This window comes from Elephas maximus, chromosome 25, assembly GCF_024166365.1.
Source record: "Elephas maximus indicus isolate mEleMax1 chromosome 25, mEleMax1 primary haplotype, whole genome shotgun sequence".
NCBI lineage: Eukaryota > Metazoa > Chordata > Mammalia > Proboscidea > Elephantidae > Elephas > Elephas maximus.
The window spans coordinates 58,738,926-58,764,252 of record NC_064843.1 but is presented as its reverse complement, the minus strand read 5'-3'; the positions used below and the strand labels follow the sequence as shown (position 1 = coordinate 58,764,252).

The following is a 25,327-nucleotide window of genomic DNA, read 5'->3' as shown; positions in this document are numbered from 1 at the left end:
GATCAACCTGGGTCTCTATGCATCCCCTTCCAGTCTGCACTGAGGACTGCTAAGGCTGCCGTGTGTCAGGAAGTAGGTATCTTGATAGAGGCTACTCCCACAGTCCACATACTACTGGGCGGGCTCGGATAGCAAAAAAGGTAGAACTCCCTGGGGTTCATTCGGAGCCTGACAATCCCGCCCCTACCCAGTAACTGTTGACTGCTTGACCGATACGAACTACTACAGAAGGCCCCCTACAGTAAAGCCAGGAGGACGCTGACCTAAGAGGAATCTGCCCCCACTCCCAACCACCACGGGGCAGCTGGGCTCTGAAGCCAACAAAACAGATCTCTTGGAGGTTCTTCTATGCAGTGCCAGCCCATCCTCCTCCAGAAACAGAAGAAAGTCTGCTTGTGCTTCCCCTGAAAACCAACTCAGACAGAAGCAGCCCTCGAAGAGCAGGGAAAGAAGCCTTAGGCAAAACCAGAGGGTAACACCCAGCTCAAAAGGGGCTCACTGGACGTGAGGTCTCTGTCTGAAAACATGGTTGCAGAAACAGAGAAGGGAAGGGAGTAAAACAGAGAAGGAAAGGGAGAGGACTAGGCCTGCAGGTGGACAGGTTGATTAGTTCACCATATCTCGCCTGAGTTACGGTGCTGTTTGGTGGATGGATTGATCATAGTATGTTTTTTGGTGTGGCTGGGAGAGACTGAAAGTTCAAAACCGAGGTCTGGAATTTCTGAATCCTAATTAAACCAGAGAAGGAGAAGGAGCTATCATGGACAGGGAGAGGAAACGGCAAGAAGAGGTTCAAGGCGCTGCCCACCTAAGAGTTTTCCACAGAAAGTAGGGCAGGAAGAATCAGCGAATACTTTCAATACTAGACAGAACATCTAGAAAGAAGATCATCAAGGAAACAGAGGATCTGAATGAATTATAAACCGACTAGAGTTAACAGACATGTATAGAGCACCCCACCCAAAATCAGCACAATATACATTCTACTCCAGTGCACATGCATCATTCTCCAGGACAGAGCCCATTCTAGGTCACAAAGGACGGCTTGATAAATTTAAAAGATTGAAGTCATACAAAGTGTTTTCTCTCACTACAACGGAATGATGCTAAACCAAAGCAAACCCATTGCCATCTAGTCAATGCCGACTAATAGCAATCCTACAGGACAAAATAGAACGGCCCCATAGGGTTTCCAAGGAATGACTGGTGGATTCGAACTGCTGACCTTTTGGTTCGCAGCTGTAGCTCTTAACCACTGTGCCACCAGGGCTCCAGAGTGGAGCTACAAATCAATAAAAGAAGAAAACCTGGAAAACACACAAACATATGGAAATTAACCAACACACTATTAAACTACCAATGGGTCAAGGGAGAAATCAAAAGAGAAATCACAAACTTCTTACAGTCAAACGAAAATGAAAGTACAACATACCAAAACTCACGGGCTGCAGCAAAAGCCTCAGAGGGAAACTTATAGCAATAAATGCCTACATAATAAAAAAAAAAGACAAAAGATCTCAAATTAACAGCCTAACTCAACAACCCATGAAACTAGAAAAAGAAGAGTACACTAAGCCTAAACGTACCAGAAGAGAGTAAATCACAAAGATCAGAGCAGAAATAAATAAAGTCAAAAACAACAAAATAACAGAGAGAATCAAGAAAACCAGAAGTTGGTTCTTTGAAAAGATTTAAAAAATTGACAAGGCTTTTGCTAGACTGACAAAGAAGAGTAGAGAAAAGATGCAAATAACCAACAAAAAATGAAAGAGGGGACGTTACAACTGACCTGACAGAAATAAAGAGAATTATGACAGAATACTACAAACAACTATATGGCAACACACTGGATAACCTAGGTGAAATGGACAAATTCTTAGAAGGACACGCCCTACCCAAATTGACTCAAGAGGAAACAGAACATTTCAACAGACTGAGAAAAAGTGAAGAGATCAAATCAGTGATAAAAAACCTCCCAATAAAGAAAATGTCCTGTATCAGATGGCTTCATTGGGGAATTCTACCAAACATTTAGAGAAGAATTGACACCAATACTGTTAAAGCTCTTCCAAAAGTTAAGGAAGGAAGGAATACTCCCTAATTCATTCTATGAGGCAAACAGAATCCAGATACCCAAACCAGAGAAAGAGCACAACAAAACTACAAGCCAATATTTATGAGCATAGATGCAAAAATCCTCAACAAAATACTAGTAAACAGAATCCAACAGCACATTAAGAGTCATACACCATGACCAAGTGGGATTTATTCCAGGAGTGCAGGGATGGTTCAATATTAGAAAACCAATCAACATAATACATGACATCAATAGAACAAAGGAAAAGAACCACTTGATCATCTCTATGGACGCAGAAAAAGCATATGATAAAATCCAACACCCTTTCTTGATGAAAACCATCAAAAAGATAGGAATAGAAGGGAAACTCCTCAGTATGATTCAGGGCATATATGAAAAGCCAATAACCAACATTATATTTAATACAGACTGAGAGCTTTCCCCTTGAAATTGGGAATAAGACAAGTGTGCCCACTCTCACTTCTATTCAGTATTGTATCAGAAGTTCTAGCCAGAGCAATAAGACAAAAGGAAATAAAAGGTATCCAGATTGAAAAAAAGGAGACAAATTATTTCTACTTGCCAACTATATAATCCTATATAGAGAAAATCCTATACATAAGTGTTCCAGAACACTTACCTGTGCTCACAAGGAACCTGAACATAGATCAAGAGGAAGTCGCTCGAACAGAACAAGGGGATTGTTTTAGGCTGGGTTCTCTAGAGAAGCAAAACCAGTAAAGCATATAAATATATGTACAGAGAGATTTATATCAAGGAAATAGCTTGCATGATTATAGAGGCTGAAACGTCCCAAGTTCGTGGATCAGGATAGCGGCTTCTCTGGATTCACGTAGCTGCAGGAGCTGGTGAACCCAAGACTGGCAAGTCGGAGAGCAGGGCTCCCACTCTCAGGCTATGAAGATTGACAAATCCCAAGATCTGCAGATAAGCTGATAGCTCAATTCCCAAGAGCTAGAGGTCAGACAAACAGGAGGCAGTCGCAGTATTCAGAGTGAGCAAAAAGCCAGAATGTCCGCTTATGTTTAGATGCAGGCCACACCCCCAAGGAAACTCCCTTTCAACTGATTCACTAGTCACAGCAGATTCCATCATGGAGGATCACATATAAACACTGAGAATTACAATATTAACCATCAGAGGGCTACTGCATGATTTAAAGTCAGGAAACGTGTGCATCAGGGTTGTAACTGTTCACCATATTTATTTAATCTGTATGCTGAGCAAAAAATCTGAGAAGCTGGGGTATATGAAAAAGAACAGGGCACTAGGATTGGAGGAAGACTCATTAACTACCTGCATTATGCACATGACACAACCTTGCTCGCTGAAAGTGAAGAGGACTTGAAGCACTTACTGATGAAGATCAAAGACTACAGCCTTCAATATGGATTACACCTCAACATAAAGAAAACAAAAATCCTCACAATTGGACCACTAAGCAACATCACGATAAATGAAGAAAAGACTGACGTTGTCAAGAATGTCATTTTACTTGGATCCACAATCAACACTCATGGAAGCAGCAGTCAAGAAATCAAATGACACACTGCACTGAGCAAATCTGTTGCAAAAGACAATTTAAAGTGTTAAAAAGCAAAGATGTCATTTTGAGGACTAAGGTGCACCTGACCCAAGCCACGGTGTTTTCAATCACCTCATATGCATGTGAAAGCTGGACAATGAATAAGGAAGACCAAAGGAGAATTGACACCTTTGAACTGTAGTGCTGGCGAAGAATACTGAATACACCACGGACTGCCAAAATAACCAATGAATCTGTCCTGGGAGAAGTACAGCCAGAATGCTCCTTGAAGTGAGGATGACAAGAGTTCGTCTTACATACTTTGGTCATGTTATCAGGAGGGACCAGTCCCTGGAGAAGGACATCATGCTTGGTAAAGTGGAGGGTCAGTGAAAAAGAGGAAGACCCTCAATGAGACGGACTGACACAGTGGCTGCAACAATGGGCTCAAGCATAACAACGATCTTGAGGATTGCACAGGATCAGGCAGTGTTTTGTTCTGCTGCACACAGGGTTTATATGAGTTGGAACCGACTCAACAGCACCTAACAACAAAGAGTCCACAAGACAACTTCTAGAGCTAATAGAGGAATTTAGCAAAGTTGCAGGGTACAAGTTCAACAAACAAAAATCAGCTGGGTTTCTATACACCAGCAATGAGAAGTCTGAATGGGAAATTAGGGAAATAGTTCTATTTATGGCAGCATCTAAGGGTATGAAATACCTAGGGATAAATCTAACCAGGGACGTGAAGGACTTATACAATGAAAACTAAGAAACACTGCTGAAAGAAATTAAAGAAGATTTAAATAAACGAAAAGATGTTTCATGTTTATAGACTGGAAGACTTAATATTAAGACGTCAATACTATCCAAAGTGATCTATAGATTCAAAGCAATCATAAACAAAATTCCAACAGCCTCTTTACAGAAACAAACTAATCCTCAACTTTATATGGAATGGCAAGAGGCCCCAAATAGCTAAAGCAATGTTGAAAGAGAAGAACAAAGTAGGTGGACTCACATTTCCTGATTTCAAAACATACTATACAGCTATCATAATCAAAACAACCCAGCACTAGCATAGCAATAGACACACACAGACCAATGAAATAGAATTGACAGTCCAGAAATAAACGCACACATCTATGGTCAACTGATTTTTAACAAGAGTGCTAAATCCATTCAGTAGTGGAAACAAGAGTATCTTCAATAAATGATGCTGGAAAAATTGAATTTTCTCATGCAGAAAATTGAAACAGGATCCATGCCTCATACCACACACAAAAGCAAATTCAAAATGGACTAAGGACCTAAATGTATACACTAAAATCATAAATTTCTTAGAACAACAAGCAGGGGCAAAGCTGTAAGGCACAGCTTTCAACAATGGATTATATAATAACAAAAGCAAAAACAGCAGAAGACAAAATAAATAAATGGGACCTCATAAAAATTTTAAAAACCTTTTTTTCATCCAAAGACTTTACCAACAGTGGACATCTAGCTCAACTGGCGTAACATAGTTTATAACAAAATGTTCTACACCCTCCTTTGGTGAATAGTGCCTGGAGTCTTAAAAGCTTCTGAGCGGCAAGAGAGAATGAAGAAAACCAAAGACACAAGTGAAAGATTAGTCCAAAGGACTGATGGACCACAACTACCACAGCCTCCACCAGACTGAGTCTAGCACAACTAGATGGTGCCCAGCTACCACCACCAACTATTGTGACAGGGATCACAATAGAGGGTCCTGGACGGAGCTGGAGAAAAATGTAGAACAAAATTCTAACTCGCAAAAAAAAAGACCAGGCTTACTGGTCTGACAGAGACTGGAGAAACCCCGAGATTACGGCCCCCGGACATCGTTTTAACTCAGTACTGAAGTCACTCCTGAAGTTCACCTTTCAGCCAAAGATTAGACAGGCTCACAAAACAAAATGGCCACACCAACCATGGGGCAAGGACGAGAAGGCAGGAGGGGACAGGAAAGCTGGTAATAGGGAACCCAAGGTCAAGAAGTGGAGAGTGATGACACGTCATTGGGTTGGCAATGTTATGAAACAATACATGTATTAATTATTTAATGAGAAATTAATTTGCTCTGTAAAACTTCACCTAAAGTACAATAAAAAAAAAACTTTACCAAAAAAAAGTGAAAAGACAAGCAACCGAGAGAGTATCTTTAGAAATTGTATATCTGACAAAAGAATCTAATAACCAAAATATATATAAAATTTCAACAACATAACAACAAAAAGACAAATAACCCAATCACAAAATGGGCAAAGGACTTGAACAGACATTTCACCAAAGAAGACATTCAAATGGCCACCAAACACAGGAAAAGATGCTCAGTGTCATTAGCTATGAGAGAGATGCAAATCAAAGCCACAATGAGATACCATTTCATTTCCATTAGGATGGCTAAGATTTAAAAACAGAAAATAACACATGTTGTCAAGGATGTGGGGAAATTGGAATACTTATCTATTGCTGGTGGGAATACAAAATGGTACAGACCTACCATATGACGCAGCAATTCCACTCCTAGGTATATATCCAAAAGACTTGAAAGCAGAGACTCAGGAAGAGACTTATATACCAGTGTTCACTTCAACACTATTTAAGATAGTCAAAAGGTGAAAACAACCGACATGCCCATCAACAGAAGAATGAATGAACAAAATGTGGTACATACATACAATGGAATACTACTCAGCCAGTAGCATAAATGAAGTCTTGGGACATACTACAGTATGGATGGATCCTGAAGACATCATGCTAAGCGAAGTAGGCCAATCACGATAGGACAAATATTGTATGACCTCACTTACATAAAAAGACAAGAAAAGGCAAACGTATACACCATAGTTTATTACTGGTTACCAGGAGCGGGGGGGAGGGGGAAAAGGGGGTTAACAGTGATGGAAAAATTGCATGTGATTAAGGGTAAGGTTGAAAAGCCGATTACTGCTAACTGCTGTCAATAGTTGTACACTTACAAAAAGCTGAATTAGCACAAGTTGTGTGATACCTATATTTACAACAATGACAAAAAGAAAGGAGTAGCAATCGAGGCTGCCTGTGTACAACGAAATACCTCATGGAATTTGGTTCCTTGTTTGGGAAGTTTAGGGTCATGTTTTCATAGGACTTGCCAGTGAAAAACCTTTCATTGGAATACATCCTTACTAATTGAGTGTGTTTAAATTTTTGGTTGGTAATATGGACTTCGAAAATATCAACTGTTAATACAATCCACCAATGAGGTGAGCAGCATTCTGGCACCTCTGATCTTGGCATGACAGTCTGTCACTGAGTACTAAGCAAATAATTTACTTCTGGCGCCTTTACATTAGGTTACGTGTGGAACCTCTGATTTTCCAAATACGACACAGACACCAAAACAAACCTATCAGGGCTCCCTATCACATAAGAAAGCCATAATTATGCTTGCAAGCCTTATCTTACAGAAATAAAGGAAGAATAAGCAAAAGCTTACAAAACTAACACATCCAGGAAGCATCATCTAATAGAATGCTAAACCCATACAACGAGGCACCAACTCTGGTCTGCTGAGCTTCACACATGTCAGAAAGGACCCACTTTGACATTACATGCATTACAACCAGAACAGCACGTTACCTCTGAGTTCCAAAGGTATAAAAATGGCTGGCATACTGTTTATGACCATAGTGTCAAAAAGATTTTAATTGGTGTAATAACACGTTTAGTGCTTCCATTCTACCTCCCAGTTTGTTGTGCAGTGAAATAAGCTTGCAAGCAACCATCCAAGGCACAAGGTCTCTATTCACCGGAGCAACAGTGTAGAAGAGTCAGGAATAGGAGGAGGATACGGAATGTGTGGATAATTGCCTCCATGAACAACTGCCTCTTTGCCGTGAGACCAGAACTGGACAGTGCCTGGCTAACATTACTGAACATTTTGATCAAAGACTCCATAAAATTATCCTGATCAAAAGAGGGAAAATACAGAATTTCATTCTCATGGACTCTAGACTTTCTGGAGCTATGGAGGGTGGGTAAACCTCTGAAACTATTGACCTGAAATGTTCTTTAAACCTTAAACGAAAACTATCCCCTGAAGTCTTCTTAAAATCAAACAATAGTTCAGCTTAACTAGCAAAAAAGGCCTGCCTTGAGCATTACGTTTTTTTTAAGAACTATCTATAGGTCGCTATGAGTCGGAATCGACTCGACAACACTGGGTTTGGTTTTTTTGGTTATTGTTTATATGGGATCAAACTGACAATAACAAATTGAAAGATGAAACAGGAACCTTGGAGTACACTCAGTTTATGTTAATGAAGAACAACTCAGAAAAGGAGGGTGAGAATGGTTGTGCAACTGAAGAAGGTAATCAATGTCACTAAATTGTACATGTAGAAAACTTCTGAACTGGTGTATGCTCTGTTGTGTATATTCAACAACACCAAAATAAATAAAATTTAGGAAAAAAATATACATATAAATAAAACTGAGTAATGTATCATTCACTGTTTCTTGTACTTAAGGAGTGTTTGTGTGTATATATACATAGTGATGCCTTGTTAGTGTACATATCAATATAAAAAAACCTAAAAAATTAATATAATCCAGGAATATGTAAAAAGCTATCATTTAGGGTATAGCTGGCTCGGATTAGGGTGCTAGAATCGGAGACTATAAGAGTAGATATAGGTATTCATCAAACAAAAAATACTCAAATATCTGAGTTGAAATGCAGAAAAGCCAGGTTATGTCGGTTCTTGCAATCTGCCGCATTACTTCTTCCAAATATATTTCCAATCTGGCTAATCTTAACATTTTCAGAAATGCTTTTATTGTTCTAAAAATGGCTGCCATAAAAACATAAACCTATTATCAATTAAAATCAGAGCCTGGCATTACATACAAATGTAATTTTGAGAGATTTTCAAGAATCTCAAGCCCAGTTCACAAAGTTAGCAGCAAGTACTTTACCAAGAGCTCCTTTACCCACATACTCGGTATCCAAGTCTTCTTGTGAAATAAAAATTATTCTTTTTCTGAGTTAACTAGAGCTGCCATAACAGGAATACCACAAACGGGCAGCCCTAGAGAACAGAAGTTTATTTTCTCACAGTTCGGGAGGCTAGAAGTCTGCCCTCGGAGTGTGACTCCAGGGGGAGGTCCTTCCTTGTCTATTTCAGCTTCTAGTACCTGACAGCACTCCTTGGTACTCCCGAGCTTGTAGATGCATCTGTCTCTTTCATCTGTCTTCCTCTTCCCCCTGTGTGTGCCTGTTCTGTTCTTTTTATAATTAAAAACTGGTTAGGTTTAGGATCTGCCCTATACTGGTACGACCTCATTAACATAACAAATGAGGGACCCTATTTCTAAAGGATCACATCCACAGGTACAAGGGTCAGAAATTCAATACCTATTTTGGGGGGACACAATTCAATCCATAATATCCCTCAAAACAACTTTTTCTTTAGATACTTATCCAAAGAAGTCTCTTGGGGGATCCACCACATGAATTCTAGAAAAGAACTTTTTGCTCACCTGCTGCCATGTTAGCTTCAGCCTTTCGTACTGCTCCTTGCCACCTTCGGAACAATCGGAACAAGTAAACCTAAAAAAGTTATCACCCTTAAGGTAACTGATCTGTTCCCTCAGCTGACCTAGGAGAAAACAAACAGTCACATTTTAGGGTTACCTGGATGGCAGCAGTAGCCCAAAGGGTTCAACAATTTATCAGCCAGGTCTTCCACGTTTCCCGTGCTGTGTTTTTTCTCTTTTCATGCAACTCACAACAGCAGAAGGAAGGAGTGAGAAGAGGGTGGAGGAGAAGGATTTTATTTTTCTAGCATCAAGGGCATGCCCAGTAATACCTGCTGTTTCTTAACTTCAGGGTTAAGGTACTGAAAAGGCAGGTAATATTGCTCTAACTGGACTTTCCAACTGTTACCTTCCAGACTCCTCTAAGTAGGTCTCTTCACGCATTCTTTCCAAAGCATCTGAGCTCCATGGTGCCAAGCGCTGGACGAGGAGCCAGGAATACAATGCACAGGACAGCGCCTGCTCTCCCTCTCGGGTTTACAAACTCCATGAGGCCTACATTCAAGCAGGTGATCACAGTAGCAGGGTGGGTCTCCATCCTCATTGAGCAGCAGTCACCAGGGAGTTACTGTTTGTTTTTAATGTGCCTAGGCCCTCCCTCCCACCCCCAGATGAATGGACACCATCTCCAGGAGCAGGGCTGGGCTGACACTCTGTAAGAACCAGAATGTGGTTATGTGTCACAGAGCAGTGTGAGACACGTACTAAGGGTGCCCAAACTATCCCAGGGAGACAGGAAAGCTTGGAAAAGTGAGGTTGGTGGGGACAGAGGGATAACTAGGAACTGGTCAGATGAGGACGGGTGCCTGTGGGCGGGGGGAGAGGGTGGGAATGGCATGGAGGCTGTGGAGCTACAGAGTTGAGGAAATAAAAATGTTCCAAGTCCTAGGGATAACAACTGTGTATGGAGAATTAAAAGCTCAGCCTGACTGCAAAGTTCTACTTACGCCTGGGGTGGGGAGGATACCAAGGAGAGAGATTAAAGAAAGCAGCAGGACCTGAACACCCTATAAATTCAATAAGGCAGTTTAAAATGTATCCCGTGAGGACAAGCAGAAAGTCATGTTTAGGCAAAATAATTAATAAGCAGTGAGAGCTCAGAAGCAAAAAATGAGCTAATAAGTAGTAAATTCTAGGTTTGTTTTCTGTGAAAATGTTACTATTAACTTCTTAACAGTAACAGTTAAATTTACTTCAACACAAATAGTTCCACCCACCAGGAAATTATCTGCTTCACAATAAAATACGTATAAATGTCTCTGACCCAGGTACAGAATCTACTGCACAAAGAATTTCTCCAGCACATATATCTTTACTAGTCTCTGCCTGTTACAAAAATCCGGTTTTGGTAAGAATCATACGATGGCAGGCAAGGCCCGCTCTTGAGAACCAGGAACTGGCAGGTGGCCCTCTCAAGACTGGGGAAATCAGGGGAGCACCTATGTGTATCTCTTGTCAGCAAATCAAGGAGGCCAGCAAGAAATGGAAAATAAGACTGCTTCTAGCAAGAGGGAACAAAACACCTTTAACCTAATTCTGACCTCACTTCAGCATATAATAATTCTCCATTTAGGTTACACAGTAACAGAGCAATTTTTAAGAATCTGAACTTTAATTCTACACTGGGAAAATCTGGCTCCAATTGCAAACATGATCTTCTTAGAAAAATGTGGCTAATTCTTCAGGAACACAGGATCTCCAACTTTCTAGTTTTGATGGGTTACCATCAAGTGTGCTAACTTAAAAATGTGACAGGTTGACAGTAATTTTTATTAGTACAAATATGCCTCTGTTTTACACAAATTTATGGTCAGTTGACTAAATGATAAATAATTATCCTTTTATCCGGATCTATTCTACATTCATGTTACTTGCACAGGTTGGAAAAACACAGCTTCACATAGAAATCGATAAATCAAAGAAATTGAGAAGTTCCTTACTGGCCGGGATCCACTTTTGGCACTTGTCACAGAAGAAGGACAGCTGTTCCTCCATCCAGGACATGTCTCCTTCATCACTGTTGAGGGAATCCCCGCTCTGATCATGAGATAAGTCCACCGATGCCTGGTCTTCCGACTCTACGATCAGGAGCGTCTCCCCCTCCACTTCACCCTCCTCCAGTCCTTCCGAGGTAGATGTTCTTGTGGCTTCATCATCGTGTCGGCTTATCAGACTACCCAGGTGGATATTACTATCCATCTCTTCTCACCAGTTCAGGAGCGCTTTCCAGAAACAATCCCACGATCTGGACACTGAGCTTAAAGGGGCTGCCGCCAGGACCACACAAACAGAAACTCTTTAGTAGAGCATCTGCCCACAGACAAGAGGGTTTTTTAAGCACCAATTTAGAATATGTGATCCACTGTTTGTTATCTGATCGAATTTCAAAGAATAGTGACCACAAAAAGGTCGAAGATGCTATTAAGCTGTTTACCATCCAAACAACACACACACATGCACGCTCAACACTGTCTGCCCCATCAGGATTTCATATTCAAGTCATGTTTTTTGAGGTCCTTTTGCCAATGACACCTTTTCTCTTTCAGCTTCAAGTTGCTCAGTCAAAACAATCTGTTCTGCCAAAAGACGGATGTTTTCTTTTTTCCGATTTTGCCGCTCAATATCTCTGATCACTCCATCACGAAGTCTCTAAAAATATAAAAAAGATCTCAGTAACACCTTGAACTGGTGGTTCCCATCCTCTGCCATTCAAATCCCAAAACAGTGTTACCAAAATTCACTTAAAACCTTCAGATTTCAAATACTAAAAACCCGATTTTAACTTTCTGTACAAATGTAAAATGTAATTTTTAAAAAATCATCAAATTAATTTGGCAATGTGGAACTACTACTCATCATATTTGAAGACATGCCTGAACAAGAAATTTAACTGATCTTGATGCTTCACATACTTGACAGAAGTTACTACAGTAACTCTGTGAACTGCTTTCCCGTTAGCAATTTTTCTAGCTGAATTGTAAACATCAAAAGAAAAAAAAAATTACTAAAATCTGCAAGAAAGTGAAGAACCCGGCTCCCTCTCTATGCAAACAGAGAAAGTAAAAATTATACACAATTTACTAGCCAATTACATAACAGGGAGGGACCAAAAAAAACCAACCCACTACTGTTGAGTCGATTCCAAGGAGCGGCTGGTGAATCTGAACTGCCAACCTTCTGATTAGCAGCCATAGCTCTCAATCACTGTGCCACCAGGCCTCCATAGAGAGAAAAAGGGGGGGACGGGGGGAAAGACTGCTATTACCACAGGAAAAAATAAAAGCCTATCAACGGTAGTTACCTTGATAAGCACTAAAAAGACAGGTAGAAAATTCCAGAATGTAGACCTGGTATCAAAGACAAGACTTTTTAAAACATCAATTCAATCATTACTAATGACTAACACAACATGTGGTTTATAGATCACAAATATTCTATTCACTTTTTAATAGTGGCCTTGTGAGGTAGAATTACTGGGGGTGGGGCCCAGGTTGTGGGTTTTTAAAAAAATCACTATTGTATCTACTAAAAAAAACTCAACAAGTACCTACTTGCCGGACCTCTTCTGGGGCTACAGTGTCTTTTCAATTACACGAGAAGTGATAAATTTAAGAGTCTTCAGATTGATAAGTCAACTAGAAACTAACTTTTCTAAACCCTGTGCCTTTGAATGATCCCTCTAACTGAAACAAGAAATACAGCTATTCTACCCTCTCACAACACAGTTCTTCCTGCCCAGTGCTCTTACACCACAACACACTTACACACCCCAGCCCTCCCCACCCCTGAAGTCTACACCGTCCTCTGGAATTATTCTTTCCTCACCTGCCTCAGAAAGCCTATCCTTCTCTGAGACTTTAGCATATGGCTTATGGTCTTGCTCTCCACGCCATCATTTGCATCTTCCTCCAGGTTTCTATGTCTATGCTGCTGGCCTTACACATCCTATCCCTTGACCTCCACCCTCTCCCTTAAAAAAAAAAGTTGCCTTCCAATCCACTCCGACTCATGGCAATCCCATGTCTATCAGTAGAACTGTGCTCCATAGGGTTTTTGGTGGCCTTTTATAAGCAGATCACCAGGCCTTTCTTCCAAAGTGCCTCTGGGTGGATTTGAACTGCCAACCTTTTAGTTAGTAATCACCCAGCAACTCTGTGAGGATTAAAGATGATGTGTATAAAGTGCTTAGCACAGTGCCTAGTATATGGCAGACAGTCAAGAAACAAACAAAAACAGAATAGGAAACAACAGTCATTATTATATTTCTTGCTTTCTTAAACTTCAGACACACACCCCTTGCCAATCATTTGACCTCGTCTAGAACATAAATTCATAATAAATGATCAGATGTAAAATAAACACAGGTTATTCTGGTCAATCGTCTCTCTGTCTCTAACTTCCAAGTATCTCACAGGAGGAATTCTAAATAGCTCTGCTCTTCCACTCTCTAACACGGTGGCTCCTGACCCTGGATGCAAGCTAGAATCCCTTGGGTCACTTTTAAAACATACCTAAGCCAGCTTCCCATTCCCCATTCTCGTTTGTCAGGTATGGGGTGGGGTCCAAGCCCCAGTCATACTGTGAAAACTTCCCAGGGACATCTGATGTGTGTGCAGAATCAAGCTCTAACCCATTCTTACCCCAGAAACCAAAACCAAAGCCACTGCCATCAAGTCAACTCTGACTCATAGAGACCCCGTAGGACAGAGCAGAACTGCCCCACAGAGTTTCCAAGGAGCGGCTGGTCGATCCAAACTGCCGACCTTTTGGTTGGCGCTGAGCTCTTAACCACTGTGCCACCAGGGCTCCCCTTCCCCCATACTCTGAAACTGACTTCAATGACCTCAGAACTACATCTGACATACCCACACTATCACTATCCTCTACTCCATCTTGTATTTTCTCACCATCTTTTCCTTTTCCTTCTTAGAGGGAGTCCCTGCCTCTACTCCAAAACCTATTCCTCAGGCTCCCTACTTTAATCCCATCTCTCCAAGTCTCTTCCCTGCCCTTTCATCATTAATCACCTCATCCCCTCCTCAAAATGCTCGAGCCAGCACTCCCTCTGATTTCTACAGTGTGATCACAGAGAACAAACATCTCATCTGCTAGACTCTGTAAACCTAGCACATAGCACAGTCCAGGGGCAGACAATTCCAGAGAAGACCAAACTCTTCATTCGCTCATACTCCCATCCTTGGCAAACTAGGGTCAACCCCAACACATGCGAAAGTGTTATCTGAAAGTCTGCCGACGACCCAGTCGCGGGGTCCTCACACTCCACACCCAGCACTGTTGTGAATTTCACAGACATTCAAGCAGCTGTTTCCTTACCACCGTTTTCCCAAAACGCCCAGTGGCGTGTGTGACACACACGGGTCATGAAACGTTTGCCAACTTGAATAAGAAGACACGAAGTGAGAGAAACAGAAGGACAGTCAGTCCACTGATCAGAAACTCATACATATTTCCAAAAACAAAAATATCAAGAACAAAATGTGGAGGCTAGTATCTCTATCGCTCCCAGAAATCTAGTTTCCACAACAAAACTGCCCCCTAAAAAAAAAAGAAAAAGACAAACATCTCAACAAAGTTCCCAGGTTAAAGGTGGGTTCGGGGGAGTCTCCTTTATCAAAGGACCGAATCATTAACGTTTCAACACATAAGTTTTAGCCCCATTCTGGGGCCTGCGAGTGGAGAGACCAAGGAAACCTCCCTCCTGCCCTCCACTTTGAGCTAGCCCAAAGGAGACGCTGAAAGGTCTGTTTCACTGCAAACAGGTCGGCCGCCCATCCAAGAGCCCGCCTGCGGACAGCAAGCCAACGGTTGCCCAAGGGCCACGGATCCAGGTGGAGACACGTACTGGGGTCCCCGGGCTTCCAGGACGCACAGGGGCCGCGGCGGGACCTGCAGTGAGGGGGCGGAGGCTGGGCCGCGCCCTCGGGGAGGAGAGGTCAGGACGAGGGGAGATGGGGGGGGAGGAGAGAGGGGGAAGGGGAGGGGAGGGGAAGGGGAGGGGAGGAGAAGGGGAGGGGGAGAAAAAAGGGTGGGGGGAGGGGAGGGGAAGGAGGAGAAGAGGGGAGGTCGGGGCGAGGGGAGACGCGAGGAGGGGGAGGGGGAGAGGGAGGAGGGAGAGAGGGAGGAGGGAGAGGGAAGGAGAAGTGAAGCGGAGAAAAAGGATGGGGGAGGGGAGGGGAAGGGGAGAAAAAAGGATGGGGAGGGGGAGGGGAGGGGAAGGGGAGAAAAAAAGGATGGGGAGGGGGAGGGGAGGGGAAGGGGGAGGGGAGGGGAGGTCGGAGCGAGCGGAGATGCGAGGGGGAGGGGAGGAGGAGAAGAAAGGCGAGGGGGGAGGAGGGGGAGGGGAGGAGGACGGGGAGAGGGAGGAGAAGGGGAGGGGGAGGCGAGGTCGGGGCGAGGGGAGACGCGAGGAGGGGGAGGAGGAGCGGAGGGGGAGGAAGGCACGGAGGACGGCGGAGCAGGAGGAGGGAATCGCGCCGAGAGGCGAGCAGAGGCCCCAAGGCCGCTGTCGCGCGCCGGCCCCGGAGGAGCTGGCACGTGACACCGACCTGCTGGTCCTGACGCTGCTTCAGATGCACGCCGACCACGGTGGCCGCCGTCAGCAGCACCGAGAGGCCTAGCACCGCCTTCGAGCTCCTCGACATGCCCGCGCCAGCGGTCGCCGACTCCGTCTCCCGGCCCGACGCGCCCCGGCAGCCGCCAAGCGCGCGTCACTGCCGGTTCAGGCCAGGCTCGACCCCTCGAGCGCAGAGCCCCGGTCGCTCAGCACGGCCCCCGCCGCCGCCAGGCGCGAGCAATCGAGAGCAGAGCACCGCGCGGCGCGCCGCGGGTGGAGGGGAGGCTTCCGGAGGGCGCGCGGGGCAGGACGCGCTCGGTTCCCGGGGCGGGGGCCGTGGGAAAGGAGGAGCCCCCCCCACCGCCCCCTCCCGCGGGCGACAGCGCCTCGCCGGGGCGGAGATCTCAGGGCCGAGCAGGTCTCAGTTCTGAGCACGACCCTCAAGGCGGGGAGTACGGGGCGCAGGCAGGACCCCCACTGAGGCACCTTACTGCCTCTCTCCCACCGCATCGCGTCTGAGCGTCGGGCTGACCCTGGCGCTTTGCTCCATACCGGATTTCACCTAAACGCAGCCCCTCATTGTCCCTTTGTCAGGAGCGGTGCAACCAGGAGGCCCATCGCTTTGTTTGGCAGCTTTCGGGGCGCGGGCTGGGAGTCCTCATGGAGTTTTTGCTTCCGGATCCATAATTAAACGTTGCAGACACGGTCACCTGCTTTCACCTTGCCGCTTTAAATGCCAGAGACTTCTGGCTAAAGAGCATGCTGAGCAGGGGCACCTCGCCTTCACATAAAAGCGCTGGGTTAGAGGTCAGGAAATCTGCCCTGGTCCCCGTTGCCTGTGGAATCCTTAGAGTTCACTTCGACACCCTTGGAGACTCAGTTTCCCCGTCAGTAAAACTAGATTCCTAGTGCCCACATTACTGGGACAACAAATGTTAGCGTGAAGTAATGCGCTGGGAATAGGACTGTACAAGCCCAAAACGGCTTGTTGGCAAGGGGCTTTTTGGTGCAAGGAAGGTGTCTTGTTCACTTCTCAGTAGGATAGAAAGAGGTGTGGCCTCCCCTAAACATTAAAGTAACTGATAGAGCAGTCCATGAAGAGGTCATCAAATCGTTCAGAGACAGAGCCCCCATAGCATTGCATTAAAAATCCTGTTTTCTTTTCTGGGCGTCCTACCCCCAGCTTTGCATTTGAATCCTACTTTTGCTTACAGGTTACATGTAAACCCCATTGCGCCTACAGAGTATGATTAAGAATGTTGGTGGCGATATCATGATAAATGGAGAAAAGATTGAATTTGTAAAGGTTTTAATTTTATTTGGATACACAATCAACACCCATGGAAGCAGCAGTCAAATCAAAGGACTGACTGTCGGTCAAATCTGCTGCAAAAGACCTCTTTAAAATGTTCACAAACAATGCTGTAACTTTGAGGACTAAGGTGCACTTGATCCAAGCCATGGTATTTTCAGTCACCTCATATGCATGCAAAAGCTGGACAGTGAATAAGGAAGACCGAAGTAGAGTTGACAACTTTGAATTGTGTTGTTGGTGAAGAATATCGAATATTCCATGGACTGCTGGAAGAACAAACAAATCTGTCTTGGAAGTATAGATGGTATGCTCCTTGGAAAAGAGGATGGCCAGGCTTCGTCTCATGTGCTTTGGACATGTTATCAGGAGGAACCAATCCCTGGAGAAGGACATCACGCTTGGTAAGTGGAGAGTCATCAAAAAAGAGGAAGGTCCTCAGTGAGATGGATTTACACGGTGTCTGCAACAATGGGCTCAAGCGTATGGCTATTCTATAGGCACGACTTCAAAATGGAATAGGATTGATTCCTGCCAAGAACAGCTAACAGAACTGAAGGTCCATTTAATCTGGAGAAGTTTGGAAGATGCCCTGGGCCTAGAAAGGCAATACACTGAGTCTGGAGAATTGGCTAAGGGTTTTCACTGGTTGATTTTTGAAAGTAGATCACCAGACCTTTCGGGAAGCTCTGCCGAAACCTGTGCAGCATCATAGCACCATGAAAGCCTCCACTGACAGACTGGTGGTGTCTGTGTATCAGGTGCGTTGGTCTGGAGCTGGACTCGAGTCATCGGAAGGTAACGGTCCCTGGATCATCAGAAGGGTCTAAGTGTTGTAGAACCAGTTCACTTATATTTCCTTTGAATATAAATTTTACGTATCAGGATAGTGAAGATTTGTTGCACGCTCACTTTGTTATTGATCACTCAGTGGAATTTTAAGCTTAAAGTGATCCTGCTACATACGGGAAGCTTGTTGCTGGCTCTATCATTTTTTTTTTTTAATTGGAAGGGCTAGGTAAACCTGACCCTAACCATTGTGTTTTCAATCATCTCATATGCATGTGAAATCTGGACAATGACAAAGGAAGGCTGAAGAAGAATTCATGCATTCGAACTGTGGTGATGGTGAAGAATATTGAACATATGGTGGATTTCCAGAAAAGCAAACAAGTCTCAGAAGAAATACAACCAGGATGCTCCTTAGAAATAAGATGGCTACACTTTGGCTCTCTTGTTTTGAATATATCACCAAGAAAGACCAATTGCTAGAAAAGGACATCATTTTTTGGTTAAGTAGAGGGTCAGTGAAAATGAGGGAAAACCTCAATGAGATGGATTGGCACAATAGCAGCAACAATGGACTCATACATATCAACCATCATGAAGACGGCATAGGGCTGGGCAACGTTTTGTTCTGTTACACACAAGATAACCATGAGTCAGAGCCAAGCAATGGCAACTAACAACAACGACAAAGCTATGCGCTCTTGGGCAAGTAAACTTGGTTTTACAAATTTTCTTCCACGAGTATAAAGTGGGGAAATTGTGGTTGTCTTCCTTTATTACAGAGGATTCTAAATTAATGAACAACCATTTGTTTGCTCACATGAGTCTCACTACAACCTCTGAAGGTTTGTGAGGCTCAAATGACATAATATATATGAAAGTGTTTTCTAAATGTTAAAGTGTAATAAAAATGCTCATCGATACAAAAAAAAAAAAGAATGTTGCTGACATAACTTATATGAACTCCCAACTTGTGGACCCCTTAAAAGTAACTTGTCTCCTCATCCTTGGGGGAGCAGCTTTGGCGGCAGCAGCTCGTCAGTACAATGAAATAAAAGTGCCTTTTCTGTTCGCCCACCTCCGCCTGTCGTTTACTGAACAATACAAGTCACACCCGGTAGCATTTTTGGCAAGCCAGCCAGGAGTCTTCTGCTTGGTTCCTGAGGTGGATCAGACAAGACTGGCCCCAAAGTCTGGTGCCACTAGGAGATTTCTCTGGGAGACCTTGGAGCAGCTCTGAAAGCTGATCCACCCAGACCCAAAAGATGGCTCTGTGGGAGACACGAAAAACACACCTGGGTTGTTCGGTAAGTGCCTGGGTAAGGCCTTAGAAGAGTCCCAAGGAGCAGGAGGAATTGACCACTGAGGGCATAAAAGGCTTAGGTGCCTGTTACGTTAGCGCACCATGTAGGCTGTGTTAGCGTATAAGTGTGTGTATCCAGAGAATGGGGCACATTCAAAAGTTCGAGGAATGCAGTCCACTTAGATGCGTCCTTAAGAACAGGGAACAGAGACTCAAACAGGCATGGCTCTGGCAGCATGCTTGTCCCTTTCCTACTTTTGCCGCCTTAAATATATGCCTGATAAAACCTTTTTTTTTTTTCGCTTTACTAAACTTTGTAGTGTTTTCACCCTACAAGAGTTAGTGGTGTAGTCATTGCAGGGATTCTAAAGCCACAAATCCAGTCGACCTCGAGGAGATCTGGAAAGTAGAGCAGAAGCCGGCAAAAAAGAGATCCTAACTTCTGGACCCATGAGTTCACACTCCATGTCCTTTCGACACCGACAGGGTGAGTGCCCTTGGAAAACAAGCCTTTGCTTGTTCTTTTTGTGCTTTTTCTCATGTTTTCTTAAGTTTTGTTTGGCATATGTGTTTTGTAAACCAGCTGTTTGATTAAAGAGAATCTTTCTTAGATTTTTTTGCTTGATCGTTAGGTTCAGAGGGATGTTTACTAACTCTTTTGGTGAACTGCAGTTTAGTGTCCGGATTCAGGTGCTTGAAACATTATAGAGACAATTCTATTTCCAAAGAGCTCTGGGTCACTATAAGCTGCAAAATTCAGGCGTGTGTCGGCCAGTAAAAGCCACTAAGGCAGTCACCAGCACTCATCACAAGCATTAAAAACTCCCGTGACAGGATGAAGTGGTCGTGAGACAGGCCGGAGCACTAGAGAAAACCTGGGAAACAGTGCTCCAATTTGCCAGATTCTCAGGGAGAAGTGGTAACTGCATACCTGTTTTATGATACAGTTTCTCAATAAAAAATCACAATGTTAAAATTAAAATCATTAATAGCTACTTTAAAATACTTTCCAATTAAAGAAACTAGTATGTTTAAGGTCTAAAATAAGGTCTCTAGCCAACAAAATGAATTAAGTTAAAAAAAAAGGGAAAACTAAAAGCTTGAACTTTAGAGCTTAACATTTTTGATAAATGAGCCTGGATATCCCCCCACTACTGAGACATCGGTTTAGGGTTCATATTTAAAAACATTATAAACCAAACACACTAGAAGCAATTTAGAATTTCAGTGGCCACTTTGGGAAAATAAGCTTCCATTTGTGCTGTCTTTTCCTTTTTGGGGAGCTTTTGCTTGATGCTTAGTTTTTGTCAAAAGGTCTAATATTCCTCCATCTGAGTCTCTCCAAGTTAATAAGTTTTATTTGAACCTTGTTTTTTTGTTTTTTCTGCAAATTGAGTCAAGAGAGTGAGGCAGGGGCAAGATTAGGCCTCCCCAGCCCCCAGCGAAGAATTGATGGATTCATTTACAAAATTGCTAAAGATCTTTGGTGTTTACTCAGTAGATAGTCCTTCAAAATGTCTCGGTCAACTTAAACATATGTAAGTGAATGGGGATGACTCAATTTTGTCTTCCCTGAGTCAAGAGAGTAAGGATGAGACAGGATCAGGCCTCCCCAGCCCCCAGTCTCTTAACTCATATAGCTCCAAGGAAGCTTTTAAAGGCCCCTTCCAACTATGTAGAAACTTTTTAAGAGAAAATAAATGAGAACAAATTGCTGCTTTCATATAGTTACCAAAACTAGATAGATTTCAATCATAAAAGAACTGTAAACAGGTTCTCTCTATTGTAAGAGAACTCTAAAAGGCAAAAAATAAAAATCACAATGAGACATACCTGAAATGGCCTAGAAAAATGTTACCACCCCTAGCCACAGACTTAAGGTGATATCCATCTCAATGAATCAGTCAGTTGAACAGAAATTTTGTGATTTCCAAAGCTGGTTGATAAAATCTCTAAGGGCTAAAACTAGACCGAGAAAAATAGTAAAATTTAAATAAAAGCTTGAAATGTGTGAACAAACTTCGACAATTATGTTTTATGGTATACAAGCTTAAAAGAATTTCCAAGACCCTTTAGGTAACTTACAGATATTATATTGAGTAAATAGATATTTGTCATAATTTAAGTTTATATACTTTTGCTTTTTATAGCATGTATATATAAAATCTTTGTGTTTGCTAATGAGTGTGTTCATTTTGAGACAGATAGGGTTAACTGTGCTGGTGGAACAAAAGAGCTGTTAAAAGATTACCATCTAGAAGCTGGGTAAACAGGAACCACACCCTGTCAACATGAGATAAGGTTGAAACAACTTGAGAATTACTATCTCCTTCTTAGTGTTTTTCTAGACCCTTCCCTCTTTACAGGCTTCCGCATGTGCAGGAGAACACAGTATGACCTCCGTTTAACCTTCCTTAGCCCTCCGAAGATGGCAATGTAGTACCAAAGATCAGTGCGCTTGGACTATATCCCATAATAAGTGATGCAATGGGCTGCCAAGAGAACTCCATCTTGAATATCAGCGGGTTCCATCTTGGATTCCAGATGCACGTGCAACCTAATTAACCACACCGCCATTCTGAGAAGCACCCGCCCCTTGAAAGAAGCCCACTAAATATTCATTACTCTGTTGTCTCCACCGAACGCATATAAGCCCTAGCCTTGCTTCTCTTTCCAAGTCAGTCTTTTGGAGAGGATTAGTCCCCCACTGACTCCTTTTGCTTGACTCAAGCAAAATAAAGCTTGCTGAAGATAAAATTTGTCTTTTGCATGTATTCTTACTCTGGAAAAGACAAGGACCCTTTGTGTCCAATTGATAACAATTTTGCCATTTTAAAAGGATGGAGTATGAGATATAGAACAAAGACAACATTTAAGAGGTTTATTAAAAAGAAATCATTTAACATGATCAAAAGTTTGTCTGACTAAAGTTTAATGGTTTAATTTTTGAGATTTTTAGGAGCTTTAACATTAAATAATGGAGCCCTGGTGGTACGGTGGTTAAGTGTTTGCTAACCAAAAGGTCAGCAGTTCAAATCCACCAAGCGGCTCCTTGGAAACCCTGTGGGGCAGTTCTACTGTGATAAAGTTTTATCTGTCTGACTAAAGTTTAATGGTTTAATTTGTGAGATTTTTAGGCACTTTAACATTAAATAAGATATAAAACAAAGAATTGGGTTTCTCACTGTTGAAATAAAAAAAATTTTCTTTGATTTCTGAGTTAAAGGGTTAATTTGTTCCTTGTATAATCTACCTCAAAGACAAAAGTTCAGCCTTTCGTTAGAATAAAATTCCTGAGTCAAAAACCAAGCCACATGGCTCAAGAGGAAAAAAAAAATTTTTTTTCATGTAAAGGAACGGTTTATTTAATATGTTATAAATTACATAAAGTGTGTAGTCAAAATCAAGAGATAACAACTGATTCTCCTGGGCCAAAATTTATATGTTAGTATTTCCTCTTATGTTTTTGCCTAATATTAGACAACAAATGCATAATATTATGCCATAATTTTAGTATTATGCCTTTTTTGCTAACTTGGCCACACACTTTATTTTCTTTTAATCTAACTCCAAAGTCAGTGATTTGACTGGGGCATTCACAATGTTTACGTATGAAGTCTTTTTATTACTATTCAGGTATTTAGAGGCTTGATAATCTTGGCATATTCTGACTATATGGTATTATGTGTCAAAATTATTATACAGTGTATTATATTTGAAGCTCTTTAAAAATAAGGTTAATCATTATATTTAAAAATATTTTTGTCTAAAACTTTTTTTAAACTGATTTTATTAGGCTCTGAATTTTTATAATTGAGTATTATGTTTATAAATTAATCATGGCCATATTAAGATTTGTTGTCTGCAGATAAATTTTTACTTTGCTGACTTGCTGAAAATGTTCGACCACAATATCTCAACAAAAAGATGGACTACATTAGACTTACGAAAAGAACTGTGACTAGTCTGAATCAAGATTTCTAAAACTCTTATATAGAAGCTGATGGGTTCACAGACCATGGCTGATCCAGAATCACATGGAACAGAAATTAACTACATAAGACTGAATGAAGGAACACTATGTGTTCTATGTCGGAATACTGCTGATGTTTTAAGGTCCTCCTTTCTGGATATAAGAAACCATTTTCCTTTCTCTTAAATTATTTAACTAATGTGTTAACTAAATTATCTAACTAATATTGTAACTCTTAACAATATTAACATTTCTTATTGGTATACTTAGCACAGTTGTAAATATCATAACCAGAGAAGTATCTGAAATTCATTTGAGTTATGATTTTACAAAATAGAATAGCATTAAATTTCCTATTAGTCCTCTCAAAAAAGCAGTTTTGTGACACTTCTGCTTCTAAGAAAGTGACTCATGACTGTTAATAGGTGAACCAAGGCCCCTTGCACTTGGGAAGAACACTTAGTATGTTTTAAACAGATTAACTGAAGACCTCCAACAGGAGAGGTTCATCCTGTATTATCTTGCTTATCATGTATTCTCTAATGAAAATTTGGTTGTCGTATGTGAATTTTTCCATACCTTCTGTTTCCCCTAGACAAACTTTGTGTGCTCTTTATGGACATATGTTTTTGTGTAGTGGATCCAACTATACCAGTTTAAATGATCCCTTTCCAACTGACAGTGAATTTACAGGGGCATTCTCTTGTTTAGATTCCCTGTGAGTGCATGGACAACACATTTTGAGAATTTTAAGATTACATTTAGATATTCATAGTTATCATGCTAGTAAATATTGAAAAGGTAATCCTAAATTGTTACACATTATAAAATGGGAGTCAAAAAAAAAAACAAAACATTGGTTCAATTCTCAGGGTGTGGTTGGTAGCTTTATTTCTTATTTTGGTATAGTTAAATTGAAAAAATATTTCCCAAGAAAGGGTAATCTGTACTGTAGCAAATACCTCTTGTTGTATTTAGAAAAATAACACAAGTGAAATAAAACAGGATGTTCACAAAATTAGAAAACAATCTACTTGGGTACACACTGTAACACCCTTACAAACGCCAGATTTATTTGTCTAGTTACCGTCAAGAATAAATACATGAGCTAAATCACTATTGCAAGATACAATAATACTCTTAATCTGTACCCTGTTAGTAGTAGGCATAAATAAAACTTCTCTTCTATTGGTCTTACACACTTAAAAAAGCCTCAGGCTAAAATTTTTATGTACATTGAGTCTGCTCACTTCTGCAGTGTGATTGATAGGGAATGTTACTTTTACTTAAGATCCTGGTGAAAAACAGCACCATGAGTTTAAAGAGCCTGCCATGGCCACTATCTAGGGGCTTGACTAAGTCCAGGTATTAATCATCAATGCGTTATCTCCAATCTCCAATCAAAAGAAAAGATTGATTTAGGAGCTAATATTGGAGTCATTATTCTCTGTCCTTGAGCATAAATAGTGTGATTCAGCTGGAGCTGGACTCACACGGACTCATAAAGACATATCAATTGGGCCCTGAGGTATGAAGACAATAGCTAGAACAATCTAAAAAAAAAAAAAAAAAATCGTTTGAGAAAACATTCACATATACAGAACATAAAAACCACTCTTTTTCTTTTAATATTTACTAAATAAAACCCAAAACCAAACCCATCCAATATATGTGGACTTTCTGGCAAAGTTTGCTGGCTTTTGCTTGGTCTGGATCCTCATCTGACCTCTAGTTCTTTGGACTTGAACTAGCAACTTAACCTGCTGATTTTCGAATTCCTCAGCCTCCACAGCCTGTGAGCCAGAGGCCTGCTGTCTGATCTGCCAATCTTGGGTTCACAAGCGTCTGTAGCTACATGAGTAAGGAGAAGCCTCCAGCCTGGCCCCTGGCCTTGGGACTTTCCAGCGTCTATAACCACATGAGCCATTTCCTTGATATAAATCTCTCTCTCTCTCTCTTAATATGTATATATGTTCTATATACACACACACACACATACTCTTAACTTGTTTTGCTTCTCTATAGAACCCAGCCTAAGACATTTGGTACTGAGAGTGGTTCTAGAGAAACAAAATTGTAGGGATGAGTTTTCTAAATTGTTTCTCAAATCTGGTTAGTCTTAAAGATGTTGACGACTCTGCTTCCA

The 25,327-nt window shown here is 41.9% G+C and overlaps 2 protein-coding genes across 2 annotated transcripts in view; both read right to left on the bottom strand.

Annotated features, from left to right (window-relative positions):
- The window catches only part of KAT14 (lysine acetyltransferase 14), a 54,262-nt gene extending 42,830 nt beyond the window's left edge, over positions 1–11,432 (bottom strand). The window contains exons 1-2 of the mRNA XM_049869994.1: positions 11,171–11,432; positions 9,174–9,292 (exon numbers count right to left, since the gene is read on the bottom strand). Coding sequence (XP_049725951.1) covers positions 9,174–9,292; positions 11,171–11,429 — 378 coding nt within the window. The 5' untranslated portion in view covers positions 11,430–11,432. The remainder of the gene's footprint in view (positions 1–9,173; positions 9,293–11,170) is intronic.
- A 293-nt stretch (positions 11,433–11,725) lies between these two features.
- Positions 11,726–15,989, bottom strand: LOC126067777 (protein PET117 homolog, mitochondrial). Its single transcript, XM_049870022.1, has 2 exons — positions 15,797–15,989; positions 11,726–11,879 (listed from the first exon to the last, which is right to left on the bottom strand). The coding sequence occupies exons 1-2, from the start codon at positions 15,890–15,892 to the stop codon at positions 11,730–11,732; spliced, it is 246 nt and encodes an 81-aa protein (XP_049725979.1). The 5' UTR covers positions 15,893–15,989; the 3' UTR covers positions 11,726–11,729.
- Positions 15,990–25,327: the final 9,338 nt, after the last annotated feature.

Coding starts and splice junctions, on each gene's coding strand:
- LOC126067777 (XM_049870022.1), bottom strand. CDS start 15,892: ATGTCGAGGAGCTCGAAGGCGGTGCTAGGCCTCTCGGTGCTGCTGACG. Junction 11,880..15,796: donor AGCAGCGTCAGGACCAGCAG/GTCGGTGTCACG, acceptor TTATATTTTTAG/AGACTTCGTGATGGAGTGAT.